This window comes from Eurypyga helias, unplaced genomic scaffold (assembly GCF_000690775.1).
Source record: "Eurypyga helias isolate BGI_N326 unplaced genomic scaffold, ASM69077v1 scaffold3763, whole genome shotgun sequence".
In the NCBI taxonomy this organism is placed as follows: domain Eukaryota; kingdom Metazoa; phylum Chordata; class Aves; order Eurypygiformes; family Eurypygidae; genus Eurypyga; species Eurypyga helias.
In genome coordinates, this window is record NW_010239077.1 from 106,395 (window position 1) to 122,154 (window position 15,760).

The following is a 15,760-nucleotide window of genomic DNA, read 5'->3' on the forward strand; positions in this document are numbered from 1 at the left end:
ACTTCCTATAATTTTAAAGCATCAAAATGCTGACCCAGGAACTATTTGAGAGTATTTGTGTTCTAAAAACAATTTTTTTTTTTTTTTTTAAGAGAAAGAATCAAAGAAAGAAAGTCTAGTTTTACAACTGGCACCATCTTCTGCATTGAACCTGAGAGGCAGTCTGATAACCCTTTGATGTCATGCACATGTACTGACCTAAGAGCATACTGTACATTTTTCTGGGTTATTTTTTGAGGAGCTTAAGGGGGAGGACGAAAAGTGGGGGAATGCTTCATAACAGACATATGTTTTTCCTTGGGGAATTACACTAACGGTAGATTTAAATCAAATCATATGGTGCTGCAGTACACCAGAGAAAACATATCTGAAGATTAAAGAAGCCAGTGTTTCAAGGCCCTCCAGTTTTACTCCTTTGCTCTGCTGCAATGATTATGTGAGCCTCTTCGTGCCACAGTGTTACAGCACACCCTAAAGAACAGCCCATGCATTTGCACTTCACAGGCTTTTGCAGCTGAGAAAAAATTGCCTCGGCATCATTCACCATCCCAAGCAGTGAAGAAAAGAAAATAGCACGTGCCCACATGTTCCCAATATTTTGTTCCTATCTAGATCCTGTGCCCGAGGTGCTCTTGCTCTCCTGTTCCTCCTTGGCGCTACCTGGATCTTTGGGGTCCTCCATGTCGTACAAGGATCTGTGGTTACTGCCTATCTTTTTACAATCTTCAACGCGTTCCAGGGGATGTTCATCTTCATATTTCTTTGCGTGTTGTCTAGAAAGGTAAGTGGTCTCATTCCTTGTGGGAAGTGACCCAGGTAGTCACATGTACCTACACAGGCAGGTCTCTGGCCTGAAGTGGAGTCATGGTGCAAATGTTTTGCCAGACTAAGAGAGGAAACTTTTGTGCCATTGGTGGGTAGGAGAGGGGAAATTTTGCTATAGCTTTTAGTGGAGACAGAACCTCTGCCCATTTCCTACCTTCTCACGTATTTTCTCCCAGTTTTAAAAACAATGTATGAAACATGGAAAAGTGAGTTTGAAAATTGTAAAACTGGATATAGTGCCATTAACCCAATGAAATAACACAAGGGGTGCAACTAAACTCCCTTCCAGTCTTTGCGGTTAGCAGCAGGTTTCACGCTACCCACATTATCCTGAGGTGATACTTTCTTCTGTATCCTGCCCTAAAGTCAAAAGCAGCCCCACCTTAAAACATCTAGTGACAGAAGTACAAAATGGTTTAAAAGACATATAGACCTATTAATAAACCTATTTCACATTTAAATTTTATATTTTTATTTCAGATTCAGGAAGAGTATTATAGGTTGTTCAAAAACGTTCCTTGCTGTTTCGGCTGCTTGAGATAAATGAAAAGAAAACGTGTGAACGTCTCAGTGGAAAAGGAGAGCAACCTAGATGATGTTATGGATATTATGGAAAAATATGGTATTGTGAAAGTATGAAATGACTCAGTGAGCAGGCATATTTCTTAACTGAATTACTGACTGGTTTTGTACATACATGTGCATTCATGCAGAGCATTTACATTATGCTGTATACAAACAGTATACATAACAAAGTGGATTATTGCAAAACAAAAGTTAATGAAGACTAGGGAAAGGAGCAAAATTCTGAAGAAGCTCAAGACTTTCCACAATTTAGGTTTTGTTTCTAATAATAGAAATATCTGCAGTTCATGAAAGCAAGATACCAAAAACCAACTGGCACAGCAGATTTTAAGAATTGCTTTGCTAGTGGAAACCTGTTCACTGTCTTTTTATAATAATGAGCTTCTTACATTAAGTTGTATGAGGCCATCTGCAGGGAGTGGGTTCCATTAAAGAGTTAATAGATAAGGATCTGCTTCAGCTCAGACTTCTGAAAACATATCTTTTAATTTAAAGTAGATTTAAAAAGGAATTTGTTTAATATTATGCTCTTATCACTCTGAAATATATATTTGTATATTAATCAATTCTTTATTTTTATAACTTTTAAAGAACTGTTTAGATCTAAAGAGCTGAGGTCAGATCTGATACAAGAATGGCATGACAGCCATTTTATAAGTGAAAGATTATTTTGTGAATACTTTGAAAAATATCTGGTTCTCATTTTATTTAATTGCCAAAAAGACTGAGATCTGCTAAACTGGCACTATGATTTTGGAGGCTGTGGGATGAAGATGCTTTCACAAGCTTGCAACTTGATAGAGATATTTGGAAATCACACCTTGTAGGATCAAATGAAAAGTGAAGTGGTAGAAATCACCCATTCAGAAGAATACAGATTTAAATTCAAGGTAGTGTGCCTCCATGCCATGTAAAATTCTAATTACAGCAGTTTTCTCTACTCATAGCATCTTTGAGTCAAGCAGTTGTCTTCCTCTGAGGCTCCTGGTTTTGAAATACTTATCCTCTGTTTAACCTTAGGAGCATACATAGATCTACTGAAATCAAAGAGTACTTGAGTTGCAAGTTTTGCTGGATCAGGACATAAACATGATGCATCAGCAGTTCCACCTTTGCCATCTTACATAACAGTATGCTTTAATTTCACCCTTTTAGCACCTAGCGTATATGAAGTGCTAAGCAATCCTCAGTCCACGTTGCCTTCTCAGGAAGTGTCTAGGATCTCGGATGAAGCCCAGCATTTTTACCAGTGAGGCACTGTAAATATGTAGTTGTTAATAAATCCCAGTGTTGTGTCGCCTGTCAAAATAAAGAACTACTCTGAATTTTATTTATATTAAAAGAAACCTTTTTTTGGTAATGGTCACATTTGTTTAGATTTTATCTTTCTTTTTTTCCACATACATAAGACTTTCATTGTATGCACTGCAGTGACATGCTTCATTAAGTGTATTCCATGTCTCTGTCAAAATTTTGGAAACCACAAGGGGAATCTTCTTTTCTGGAGAGAAAAGAAAAAAAAAAAATCTGTTGTTCCTTTGGATGTAAAATATGTGAATAAACTGAAGTGCTTAGCTTTCACATTCCAACATGTTTTCCTTCATTTCAATAAATACAGTGGTAAAAGTTCTCATGGTTATATATTATTTGCCCTGAATTGTTTGCTGTATTTCCTTTTCAGTTGTATATGTTCTTCCAAGCTTGGGAAGATGTAGATACATATTACTTAAAGAGTATTTTTAGAAGGATATCTACTAATACATCATTTTTAATCTCCTGTAAAAAATGTAACTCACAGTAATTCTGCCTGGACAAAGAAGCATCTCTAGTAACTATATAATGACTTCAGCATGCTCAGTCAGATTGAAAAAGTTCCTTGGAAATAAAATATATCATAAACTGTTTAGGTTACAATAGTCTTTTTTAATGAAAGAACATCTTTTATAGGAAAACCATGCTCTCCAGTCCCTGGGTCAGATCTTCATTGAAACTCTGTTTTCCTTACATGCAAGGACGAGTTATCATCTTTTAATACAGCACATAAGGAGTAGAAAAATTTTGTTTAGATTCATTGCCTTAGAGCCTGAAGGATATTGTAATTGTGCTCCTTAATGCATGCAGAAATACTGACAAGATATAAAAGGGTTTATTTGTCGCAGCCCTTAGTAACACAAGCCCCAACCCAGCAGAGAGAGAGGAGGAAAGACAATGGGTGTAAACTGAACAAAGTGAGTTTTCAGCAAGTTATGAAGAAAAAAACCTTTTCACCATGATAGTCAAGTGTTGGAAACATTTGCCCAGAGAGGTGGTACAGTTGTGTTAAAATCTTTGGAGGTTTTAAGACTGGATAAAGCCCTCAGCAACCTGATCTCATACCTGACCCTGCTTTAAGCAGAAAGGTGGATGATATGAACCCTCTGAGGTCCCTTCCAGCCTGAATTGTTCTCCAAGTCCATGGTATGAAAATAAAAATAACAGTTGGGCATTATTTATGATTTTGTTAAGCAAACTTGCACTCAAGTGCTGTGCATCAGCTCAACGAACTGTTTTTCTAAAAAAACATTTGCGTGACTTATTTGTCAGATCAACTGTAACTAGTTGACTAGTTTGAAAAATAAAAACTTTGTTCAGCACCATTTCACATTACATGCTTTTGAGAGGTATATGACACCTCCAGGTGGGGCCACCAGGTAAAAATAAGAATAGATCAATGATTTAGAAGACAGAGAAAAAGTAAAATGTTAAGGTTTCACCCTGAAACAAGTGCTTGCTGAAGAGAGAAATTGTTTCCATTAAACCAATCAAAGAGACATTTGTGTTCAATGTTGCATTGCAAGGTGTGCTTCAGAATATAATAAGATCTGGATTAAGAAAGCCAGGTTTATTCTGAAATAATTATTTCCTCAAAGAATTGGAAGTGTATTTGAGAGAAACTGCAACATTTAGGAGTTAACTGTCATCACAGCCTTTGGGAGGTTCAGTCTGCCAGAGCTGTGCTGATTAACAGGTGGTCTGTGCTCTTTACCTGTTGGACTGCAGCAGGTAAGCATTGAAAACACCATAGATACTGTTCAAACTTAGCTCAGACTTTTCTCCACTTGTCACAGTTTAGAATGTGGTGGTGCCCCAAAGCCAGGAACTTGCAAACCTGTGCATCTTATTGACCAGCCATATAAAACAATGTTCTACACAGTGAGAGAATGAACCAAATCAGAAAGGCTGAATCCTCTGGCTGCTACACCTCCAGCATCACTTTTCTCACCAATAATACCACTTTCTATGTCTTTATCATGACAGTCCCTTAAAGCCCGGTTCTGAATCACATTCTTGCCAGATGCCAGTTAGAAGGCAGGACTTCTCCTGTGACTTCATTGAAACGTCTATAGGTGAGATAAAGAAGCCAAACTTAACCCATGAAGAAGGTTAAAACTTATTTTCCTTCGGAAAAAGAGTTGGTGGGGGGAGGGCTCCTAGCCAACAACCTGCTCCAGCCTGTGCTAGTCTTTTCACTTTGTTCTCATACATTCAGGACTTGCAGCATCACGTGCTGTGAGATTACAGAAGTGAAGATGCTACCTCACCAATGTCATCCCTCAAAGCCATTTTTATAAAAAACTAAGCCTTTAAGTAGGATGCAGACTTGAAAACAGCTGGTCATCAATGCACTGATCCTCCATTTAACCTCAATCAAAATGTCAAGTGTAAACATGCTAAAGCTTTTCCACAAGTTGCCTGACTCGGCTGTCATGGCCATTGCTATGGACAGTCTGTCCGTAGAGACTGCAGCCCCGTGAAACACCATGCTGCCTTTTTCAGACTCTGTCTCCCTGACAACCCTCCCAAACAAACCCTACAGAGAACCAAGAGTCTTTGCAATATCCAGATTTGCCAAGAGCCAGATTCATGGCCACACATGGTACCTGGAGGTCCTGGAACTGCTGCTTTGAAACAAAGCTGCAAGATGCAACAAAGGGAAAGTACCATAATACTGTCAATTTTACTGTTACACAGCAAAATTGACAGCAGCAATTCTACTGGGTGAAAATAATAGAAAGTAGGGGGGAAGGGGGGGGGAAGAAAAAACACCACAACAGAAGTAGCAATAAATCTGACTGCTGAGAATGTACTACTTTTTTTCAAACTGGAAAAAAATAAAGCTTAAAAAGCACACAGCAATTATCATGAAACATAAACACGACTTTTGACTGATTATATTTATGATAGATGACCCTATTTTTTTGCTGAGACCTTATTTTTACATCTTTCCAAGGTAGGGTTACACTTTTCCCAGAATTCCTTCTACAGAGCTATCCCTTAAAATTTGGCAGAAGCTTTACTTCTACAGACACTGTTTTACAGCCTTTTGTTTTTCCTTGCCTTGATGGTAAGTACTCAAATTTTATTGTACTTACTCTTTTGGATTCCAAATGAAATAACATATTTTCAACAGGTTTCATAACATAAGGGAGCTCTTTTGTTTTCTGAAGCATTGCCAAATATTCTAATTAAAACTAGCTCGAAGACTAGCCTTCAGTCTTCACTGCAGTGCAGTAAGCACCTCCCTCCAATGTAAGCCTTTGTATTTATTGTAACTATTTATATAAATGCTGCAGTCAGCTCTGAATCCACATAAACCTAACACCATTTAAATTAATTTTGTAAGACTTTTGTGAGACACTTCTGAATAATTTAGTCAAATCCAAGTTGATTATAACCAGTTCTTCTTTACAATAACCAAGTTAGAAATCTCTGGTTTTAAAAAGCAATCCAGTTTATCATGTAAAATGTGATGGAAAATACTCTATCTCCAATATCCATAATCAGTTATATTTTAATCTGGGTAGAGATGTTTCCCTTCTGTGTTTGGCTTACCATTATTTGGCCTAATGGATTGAGTTAAAGGCAGCAGTCTTCAAAATCCCACTTCTCTCTCTCTTTGAATGCTTCTGCACTAAACAGACTTCTGGCACCACCTTGGCTTCTGATGGGTTTCAGAAATAATTGTTGATGATATAGTAAATTTGTTTTCTATCCCTTGTGTTTAAATCCCAGACTTACAAACACTCATGCATTTGCTCAGTTTTATGCACGACTAAGTCTTTGGCATTAATGAGACTGCTCATGTGCATAAAGCTAAGCATATGTGCAAGTGTTGCATGATCAGGGTCTTAGGATGCCAATTTGCAGTAATAATAGATTTGCATAAACTCATGATCCCTAGCACTGGGTTTCCTGCTCATTATCAATAGTAAAAGTCATTTAGCTGTTTTTCATTTACTGATGTTAGGAGCCTTTTTCTTATTTAAGGTGAATTTAAAGTTGCTTTTCTTGCCACCCCTGAGCCATTGTTGATTTCATCCCTGTTGTCCTTAATGTATGAAGGGTTTTTCCCCCTCTTGCCACACTTATAAATGTCCACCTTAGCATGTTAGTATCAGCTCATTTAGGTTAGTGATGAAAGATCAGGTTGCACCTCCTAAGCTGAAAATATGTTCCTTGCTGTATAAGAGAGCAGCAGAAATACCATGTGCAAATACCTAGCTAGGACTCATCAAACTTCCATGCACAAGTCATGGCTTCTGTCATCAAAGGGTTAGGCCCTAAATGAAATCAGTAGCAGCTGTAACCCATTTAGTATATAGATGTCAGCTAAGGGAGAGGCAGCTTGTGCATCTCCTCAGCAGGTGGGTCGCATGGAAGTAAAGAAAAGCTAAGTATATCCTCACTGAAATTATAATGTGTGTCCTAGTGAAAGATAACCTTCCTTCTTATGGTCAGCTCTGGTTTGTCATTGTTACGATCGGCACTTAATGCCTACACTATAACTCCCAAAGACTCTGAGGGTTGACTCCTTGTTCTCAGAAGCAGTGGTGCATTCAGTCCCTCTCTAAACCAATGGGGTAGCACCATGTATCCACCTCCCACTGGCAAAAACTAATAAGGATGTAGGTATCCAGAGACCTCTGGAGTGTACCCAGGACCTACCATGTACCTGCAGTTGCCTTCCAGTTCCCACTGAAACCACACGTCAGAAGAGGCTGGAGTGCAACATTTGTCTTTGCTGTGAGTAAGACCTCTCAGTGCTGCAACAGGGAGGCAGAAAGAGAGAGAACTGGGATACAAGGATAAAAATGATGATGCTTGGTGGGTAACAGAACAAATGCATAAGTGTCTCCTAACCCAAATACGTAAAGTTTTCATAGAGGGAAAAAAATGAAATAATAAATTCTGGGACAAAAGGATAGTTGAGAGCTATCAACTATCAAACCACACGCTTCCCTGTCTGCATAGCTGAACTTGACAAAAGAAAAGGGGAATAGTGGTGGGGGGAGAGGAGATGATGGCATGTAAAGTATGGGGGAGGGGGGAACCACAACCAGATTTATGGATAATGTGGAAAATGAGAGAAGCATCAAATGGTAACTGTTTGTAAGAATGTCTCCCCTGAAGCTAAACAAAACTGGGGGGGGGGGGGGGGGGGGGGGAATCAACTGAGACTGAATCAGGCAGCACAATCCTGAAGAAATAGAGGAAAAGTTTACAATAGGAGAGGAAAAGGGAAAGATCCTATGGTTCTGCTCAGCTTCCATGAAACCATGTAAACCTGTGAGACTTGCTTATACTGTCATACAGCTTGAAAGGTCTTGTTTGGTTGTGGTTTTTTGTCCTTTAAAAATATTGCTTTCATCAGAGGGCAAGTGTGTGCATGGAATACATATGCTGTAAAGCACAAATGAGTAGCATCCTTCTGGATCTGACAACCTCAGGGTGCATCAGTCTTGGAAATATTCTTCTCTGAATGTGTTGTATGTCTGTGCTGAGAAAGATGAACAGAAATATACTCTGTACTTATATACAATGTACAACAGCTACATAAACCTGTTTTTTAAAGTATGATAGAATCATAGAATGGTTTGGGTTGGAAGGGACCTAAAAGATCATCTAGTTCCACCCCCCCTGCCATGGGCAGGGACACCTTCCACTAGACCAGGTTGCTCAAAACCTCATCCAGCCTGGCCTTGAACATTTCCATGGGGATGATGGGGCATCCACAGCTTCTCTGGGCAACTTGTTCCAGTGCTTCACCACCCTCTCTGTGAAAAATTTCTTCCTTATATCTAATGTAATCTAAGCTTAATGCCATTAACTTTTGTCCTATCACTACATGCCCTTGGAAAATGTCCCTCTACAGCTTTCATGTATTGGGAGTACTTCAGCCTTCTCTACATCCTGGATGACCAGATCTTCTCTGTCTTCTGGAGAGTGCCCACATTTTCCCTAGTCTTTCTTTTATCAACAACGTACCTATAGAAGCTTTTCCTGTTGCCCTTGACATCCCTGGTCAGAATTAATTACATTGGGGCTTTAGCTTTCCTAACCTGATTCCTGGCTGCTTGGACAATCTCTCTGTATTCCTCCCAGGCTACCTGTCCTTGCTTCCACCCTCTGCAGGCTGCCTTTTTGTGTTTGAGTCTGTCCAGGAGCTGCTTGTTCATCCATGCAGGCCTCCTGGTGTCTTTGCCTGACTTCCTCTTCTCTGGGATGCATCGCATCTGAGCTTGGAGGAGAAGATCCTTGAACATTCACCAGCTTTCTTGGGCCCCTCTTCCCTCCAGGTTTTTATCCCATGATACTCTACCAAGAAGACCCTAGTAGAGGCAAACACCTGCTTTCCTGAAGGCCAGGGTAGCAAGCTTGCTGTGTTCCTTGCTCGCTACCCTAAGGATCTCAAACTCCACCATTCCATGGTCGCTGCAGCCAAGGCTGCCCTTCAGCTCCACATTCCCCACCAGCCCCTCCCTGTTGGTAAGAACAAGGTCCAGCATGACTCCCCTCCTCGTCGGCTACTCTATAACAGGTTCTGAGATGAGTGTTATGGACTGGTTGCCACAGCAAACATCCTCTCCAGTTTCAGATCTCCCCTTTCTATAGCAGGAAGAATAGAAGGGAATTTGTAACAAAAGTATGCTCTGGATATAGTTCTCAAGTGTGCTGCATGGAGGTAATGAAAAAATTGGACTGCTTTCCTGAAAAAAGCAGTGGTAGAATGGGTTCTAGTTCAGGTTTCTTTAGTTGCCTTTTGAACTAAATTTACTGTAATAGCAGGGCTGATACCAATACAGAACTAGTGCCTGGCACCAGCTGTACGAGAAAGTGAACGTCTGAGTTAGGAGGCCAACGCCGTGTTGTTGGGGATGGCGGGAGGCATGCAAGACAGCCCAGGAGAAAGTGCTGCCGGGCCTGTTACTGGTGTGCCCACCGCAACGAGCCGCCAAGCTGACAGGCTCTGTGGGCTGCGGCTTTCGCAGGCTCCCAGGGAAGGCTGCGCTGCAAGTCTGAGATAAAGTGAGGGGCGAAAAAGAAAGTGCTGTTGTTGGTAATACAGTCTCTGGTTTCTGTGATCTGTACCACTGGCCCATTTAAGAGTGCTTCTGTGGGAACCTGGGATTTCACAATGCTTTACTTTAGTGAACCTAAATTTCAAATTATACCTCCCACATCTGTCACTAATGAGGGCAGAAAAACTTTAGAGATTTCTGAAAGCCATCTGGAGTCACAGAGAGCAAAATCTCTGGAGGCTAGCCCAGGAGCAAGGTATTAACCCTCTTAGTGTTGATGGAAAAGCAGGAAAGACATTTAATATTACTAAATAAATGACTCTGTGTGTATCTCAAAGCCTTACTGCAATTATTTTCAGTACAGCACGTTTTCTTTACCAGCTCAGGGCCCTTGAAATCATAATCACAAGGGGAGCACACAAAGAGACTTCATTGTCTCTTTGCGTGTGTTGCAGAGTGGAGCAACCTGAGGGCATCAAGTACAGATCTGCAAGGGATGGCGTTGGCAGTGGGAATTGTCCCATTGTGTCCTGCCTTTTGAAAGGCAGGAACTCCTCTTTCTTAAACAGCTCTGTTTCCCTACCAAGGGCTGCTCTCCAAGGCTGCATCTGGTTGTCACAGCTTCCAAGCTCTGGCTTGGCTCTTGCAGATGATATTCCTGTGACAGACAAGCCTGCTCCTCTGCCACTATTTGTTTAAATGGGTTCAAAAGTTCTCAGCTTCCTGACAGCTTTTCTTTTTCCCCCGTTTGTTTTATACCAATCAGTTAATTTGCTAACATCACCCTCCGTATCTTCTGATCTTAGGCAAGCTGGCTGGGTTTACTGGTGCCTTTATCGCCACATTACATCCAGCAGTGAGGAATGCAGGTCAGAAGGGAAATGAAGAGGGAAGGCTCTTTTGAAATGGGGAGGAACAAGGTCAGTGCTGTGGGGCAGATGGGAGAGGGTGGAAGTACAGAGGAGGGATGTACTTTAAAAATAAACTCATGCTGCACTAATCCAACTGCTATTCAGCCTTATCCCCCTTTGCTTATGCTTATGCATTGATAGAAATCTCCTTTTATCTTTGTCTCTTTTTCTCTTTCTTATACTGTCTGTTATAAAGTCTTCAGGACACAACCCTATTTTTTGTATATGTTTTATAAAGTGCTCTGTGTATTCCACATTACATGCTTTTATTAACTTCTGATCAAGGAGTCTGTTTCGAATCGCAACATTAGAACTGATCAGAAATGGGAACATTTTTCACAAAAGGTGATGGTCGTTGTTTTGAGACCGCTTTACTTCTTTTAGTCAGAATTTCTATCCTAACCTACCACAGAGATTTTTTAGCTCTTTTCCAGTTACTCTGGATTTACAGACATGTGAGTGAAAACAGACTGTAACTTTTGTCTTCATTATAAAAGGGAGAGATTTAGAAGAAAAGGATTAATAGTGCAGTTTTATTAGGATAAAATTATGCCTTTCGGCTTTGGTAGCTTTGTGCTTGTTTATATCAGTGGAATGATCACAGGCGCTCATATTTGGTTTTTCCACTGGTCTGCATGTCCTAGGTGAACAGGACAGTCCTGCTTTATCTCTCAGAATGTTCTTCCATATCATGGTTGAGCACAGAGGCATGACCATGAGGAAACCTGCCCTTACCTCTGCTAGCCATATACCAGTCGATAAAGATAAATCCATTTTCTTTCTACCTAGCACTAACGTGGAAGAAGAAAAGGTCTTTGTGTGTGTGTGTTTGTGCAGCAAAGCAAACAAAAGTTTAAAGTAAACTTTTTCAAATAACTCTTTTTCCTGGCAGAACTTTCTCTGCCTTCTGCTGGCTGAAGGGCATTGTAATTCATGCAATAAAAGGGGAAAAGATCTGCTTGTAGAGACTGTTTACTTTAAACTTCTGTTTGTTTTGCCTCCACTCTAGGAAAGAATGCAATATTTCTATGAAGCTCTGTTAATATTTTTTTTTTTCTTTTCTCCCTTTGACTGACTTGAGCACTGGTGAAAGCACTCGATCGACAAACAGGAAACCAAAAGATTTTCAAACCCTGTAGGACAGAGATAGCATGAACTGTTGCACTGCAAGCTTCTTTTAACTGATCCTCTTTGTGAGTGAATGGTTGTTACCTGGTAATAACCCCTGCGCTGGGGCCAAACCTTTCAAACCAGTCTCCTAAGCTCAAACACTGGCACTGAAATGGTGGAGTTACTAAAACGCTTCAGATGCTAATTTTAAAATAGAATAAAGTATTTAAGTGCCAAGCTATACATTTAATCAGTTGGGCACCACCCATGGAAATAGTGCCACTTTGAAGATCTGTGTTTCAGATCTAGTTTCCAGATGGACAGAGCAGACATGCTGGTCTGGGAGCTGGTCTCCACATGGGAATGGAGGTGCCTGGAAGGTGAAAGTCCCGTGTTTTTTGCAGGCCAGTAGCATCCAGTTGTGGTGCCTTATCACTTTGCAGGCAGCAGCTCATGAATTGCCCACTCCAAAGCATCTGGAAATTGAGTTTCCAATACAGTTTCCCTTGTCACCCGCTGTGGACTCTGTGTGCCTGAGTGTGTGTGTGTCTGTGATTTTCTCCTTACTGAAAGAGGCTGAAGATGAGAACATGCAAAGGGTCATGAGGATAAAATGCTTGGTCCAGAGTGAGGTTTTTCAGGGTGCTGTCATACCTGACATTTTGTACTCTTTTCTCACAAACAAGAACAAGGTTGAAAAAGGAGGAAAATAAGGATAATCTGTTCTCTCAACATAGAGATGGTTGCTAGGAAGGCAACTGTCCTCATGTGTGGGATCCAGCATTTCTGGGAGATGTAACCTACATCTGGTTGCTTAATAACAGAGCAAGCGTTGGTTTTTTCCCTGTCCCAACAGCAGTGGTGACAATGATCCACTTATACCTAAGTGCCTGGTAGCTGGGAGATATGCATCTGTGTAGGGCATGTTCCAGCTCCTGCAAGCGTTCAGATCTACATATCTTATTGTTGGGAACATTTGCCAGGGACCTGTCCATGAGCTGGGACTTGACAGACTAGGGACATGTTTTTCTGACAAATCTCAACTACTGAAAGCAAAAAAACATGGGGCCAAGAGAGGCCTCAATGTCTTGCCCTTTGGAAGTGCATTGAGCCAGGAGGTGGAAGCCTGTACTCCGGCAGCTCCTTCCAAGACTTTTTTTCCTTTTCTCACCCCACCCCTACTTATATTGTCCAGCTACTACGTATGAACAGGAAAAGAGCAGAAAGAGTAAGAGAACAGAAATAGCCCTGACACTAGAGACCGGAAATCAGGTCTCCTCCATGCCACTGTCTCAACTGCACGGCTTCACTGCCAGAGTCAAGTGCTCCAGCTTTCTTAACCACAAAGATTTCTCAGGGAAGGCACAAGCGACAGCTCTCTTCTCCTTTGCCCTCTGTCATTATGTTAGTAGATTAAAGCTGACACTATGGTGTCTTTAAGGCACTCTTCCCCTGATAGTCATAGGTGTTCACTGGCCTACCCCTTTGAACAATGCTACTCAGAGGGCTCAGGTACCACCTGCGCACTGTATCGCTGCAGATGGAGAGGTACCTGTTCCGCTCTGTGCACAGCTTGGAGTCAGGCAGGGAGATATCTAGGATTGCAAGAGGGGTGCTGAAAGCAGATTTGGGGGTCCTGATTTTGGTAGTTGGCCTTTAAAGAGCTCCTTGATGTGTCTTGAGCTTCTGTAAGATCTGACCCTAAATATTGATCTAGAAAGTGTTAGATTTATTTTGGCAATACGAGCTCCATTCCCAGGATGTTCAGGTACATAGATCTTCAGAGCCAGAAAGGATTAAAAACTTCACCTCCAGTGTAACGAAAAACTAAGAACCTTATCCGAAAATGACTGCCTTGAGCTTGTAGCTTGTGATGAGATATTGCAAGACTCTCAAAATTCCAGGATCTCGAGAATTCTTGCCTATTCAGCCCCTTTCCCTTTCTTGAGTCTGCTGCAGTTCTTGAATAAAAACCTCCTGAAAATATGCATGTAAATGTGGGGCATTTTACAACATGCTTGCGAGGCAGGCAAATGAGTTAGGCCTTTGAGGAAGAATGAATAGGTTAGGATTATAATTCATTGTAATGTCATGGCAAACTGCAATTTCAAAGGCGTAAGTCCTCCATTTTGTAGCCAATAAAAAATTTAAAGGGACAAAACCCCAATTTGCTTTATAATCAATAAAACGTACAACTTCTTTATCTTATTAGAAGAGGCTGTCGGTTGCAGTCAACCATTGTCAACAGGCTGTTTGATCTATCAGTGAAACAAATCATTACAAGGAACACAGCGCTGCTGCTGTAGCTTTTGCGGTGTTTTTAATGAGGGCTGGCAATACTTCTATTCCATTACAAGATTTGAAAGTGAATTTGTTGGAGTCACACCCAGGCTTAAAACAGGAGAGTGGGGTTTAAAAATAATTAACTGTGCTATTCCAAATAACTCAATAGATTAAGGACTCATTCAGAATAAAGCAACTCCCTGTCTCGGCAAATGGTATTTTAACCAAGGCTGGGTGTTTTGTGCGGGTCTGCTTCAGCCTAACCTTGTGACTGTACAGGATTAAGGGGCACACATGGCTGCTGTCAAGCGGGCTAATCCAAGGGAATGAAGAAGCTGGGCACTGATATGAAAAGAGGCAGGAAGGAGGAGAAAATATGACAGAGTGGGAGGGCGTGGGGGACTGTTTGGCAGGTGTTTCCCAGGTTGTGGCAGTCCCTATACCCAGTGGCCCTGAGGCTCATGCTGGCACCCAGCACCATTACATCCCTGTGGCATGTCAGCTGGACACCACTGGAAAAGGGACCCCTCGCTGCCATGCATGCAATGTTGGCTCAGGTTCTCCACACCTGTCCTCCATGCTTTCATGTCCCTTTAGGTGTTGGACCATATAATAAGGTGATAAAGGTGACATTAGGCAGGCTGAAGCTACAGCCATGGCTTTTTTAGACCTGTTTCCCCATTAGGAGCCCCTCCAACCCTGTGGAATCTCTCCTGCAGTGCTACAACTACTCACCCAGCTGCTGACACTTGAGGGTAAGAACAGGGTTTCCTTCCTCCCAGGCCCAAGGGAAAATGTGTAGCCTGGACAGGAGGGATACCCTGGGTTTAAATCTGATCTGATGCTGAGATAGTACACATCGGAAAAAAGTTCCTGTGAAAGGCGTCTTCCTAATTCAAAGGTGATGCTAATGAAAGGCATACCCTTAGGTCACATAATTCCTGAAATAAACTACAGAGTAGCCTGGTAAGTCAAGGAGAACTGATTTGCAGCTCCTCCTCCAGCCCAGACTGTGTATTAGGCACTTAGCTCATAGGAAAAAATCTCATCCACCTGGCAAAATACAGGGGGCTGGGAACAGCAACACCTCTGCTGAGTCTCGCCTATCCTTTGTGCTTTGGGGTTCCCCTTTGGGAAAGGGCTGTCCTGGGAAGCGGCTGTGGACAGTTAGCATTGCCCTGGCTTCGCCTCCCTGAGGAGCTGGTTTTAGGAGTCCCCTCTCTGGCCTTTGGAGCTGCTTCAGAAGCTGCTTGAGGCTGGATGGGACCCAGAATTGTCAACAATCTGAGTAGCCTCTCCCAGTCCTGCTGTGAACTGATTATCACATCTAACAAAATAATTTGCTGGAACAAATAACACTTCAGGCTCTGTTGTTTCAGGTGAAACTTAGTCCTACTAAGTATAAATTTATAATAACAGCCACAGCATTATGAGTTTCCCAACAGTCAGGCTTAATTCAAATGCATATTTCAGACCCTTACAGGGACACTCTCATCTTTGTACCCTGGGATTTGGGGATTTACACACACAATTCCCATTAACGCTAATAGGAGTTACAGTATGCACATATATTCCCCTCTTGATGCAGAGATTTCCCCCGAGGATCATAACTATGTTTTAAATTCTGCTTCCGCGATGCTTTGCTGTGATACTGCAGATGCCCAGAGAGAAGCCCCGGCTCCTTCCAGGAGGGGTGCACCTTGCAGC

The 15,760-nt window shown here is 41.6% G+C and overlaps 1 protein-coding gene across 2 annotated transcripts in view; it reads left to right on the top strand.

Annotated features, from left to right (window-relative positions):
• The window catches only part of ELTD1 (EGF, latrophilin and seven transmembrane domain containing 1), a 74,827-nt gene extending 73,351 nt beyond the window's left edge, over positions 1-1,476 (top strand). For both annotated transcript variants that reach the window (XM_010148016.1, XM_010148017.1), the window contains 2 exons: positions 613-781; positions 1,306-1,476. In XM_010148016.1, coding sequence (XP_010146318.1) covers positions 613-781; positions 1,306-1,368 — 232 coding nt within the window. In that variant the 3' untranslated portion in view covers positions 1,369-1,476. The remainder of the gene's footprint in view (positions 1-612; positions 782-1,305) is intronic.
• Positions 1,477-15,760: the final 14,284 nt, after the last annotated feature.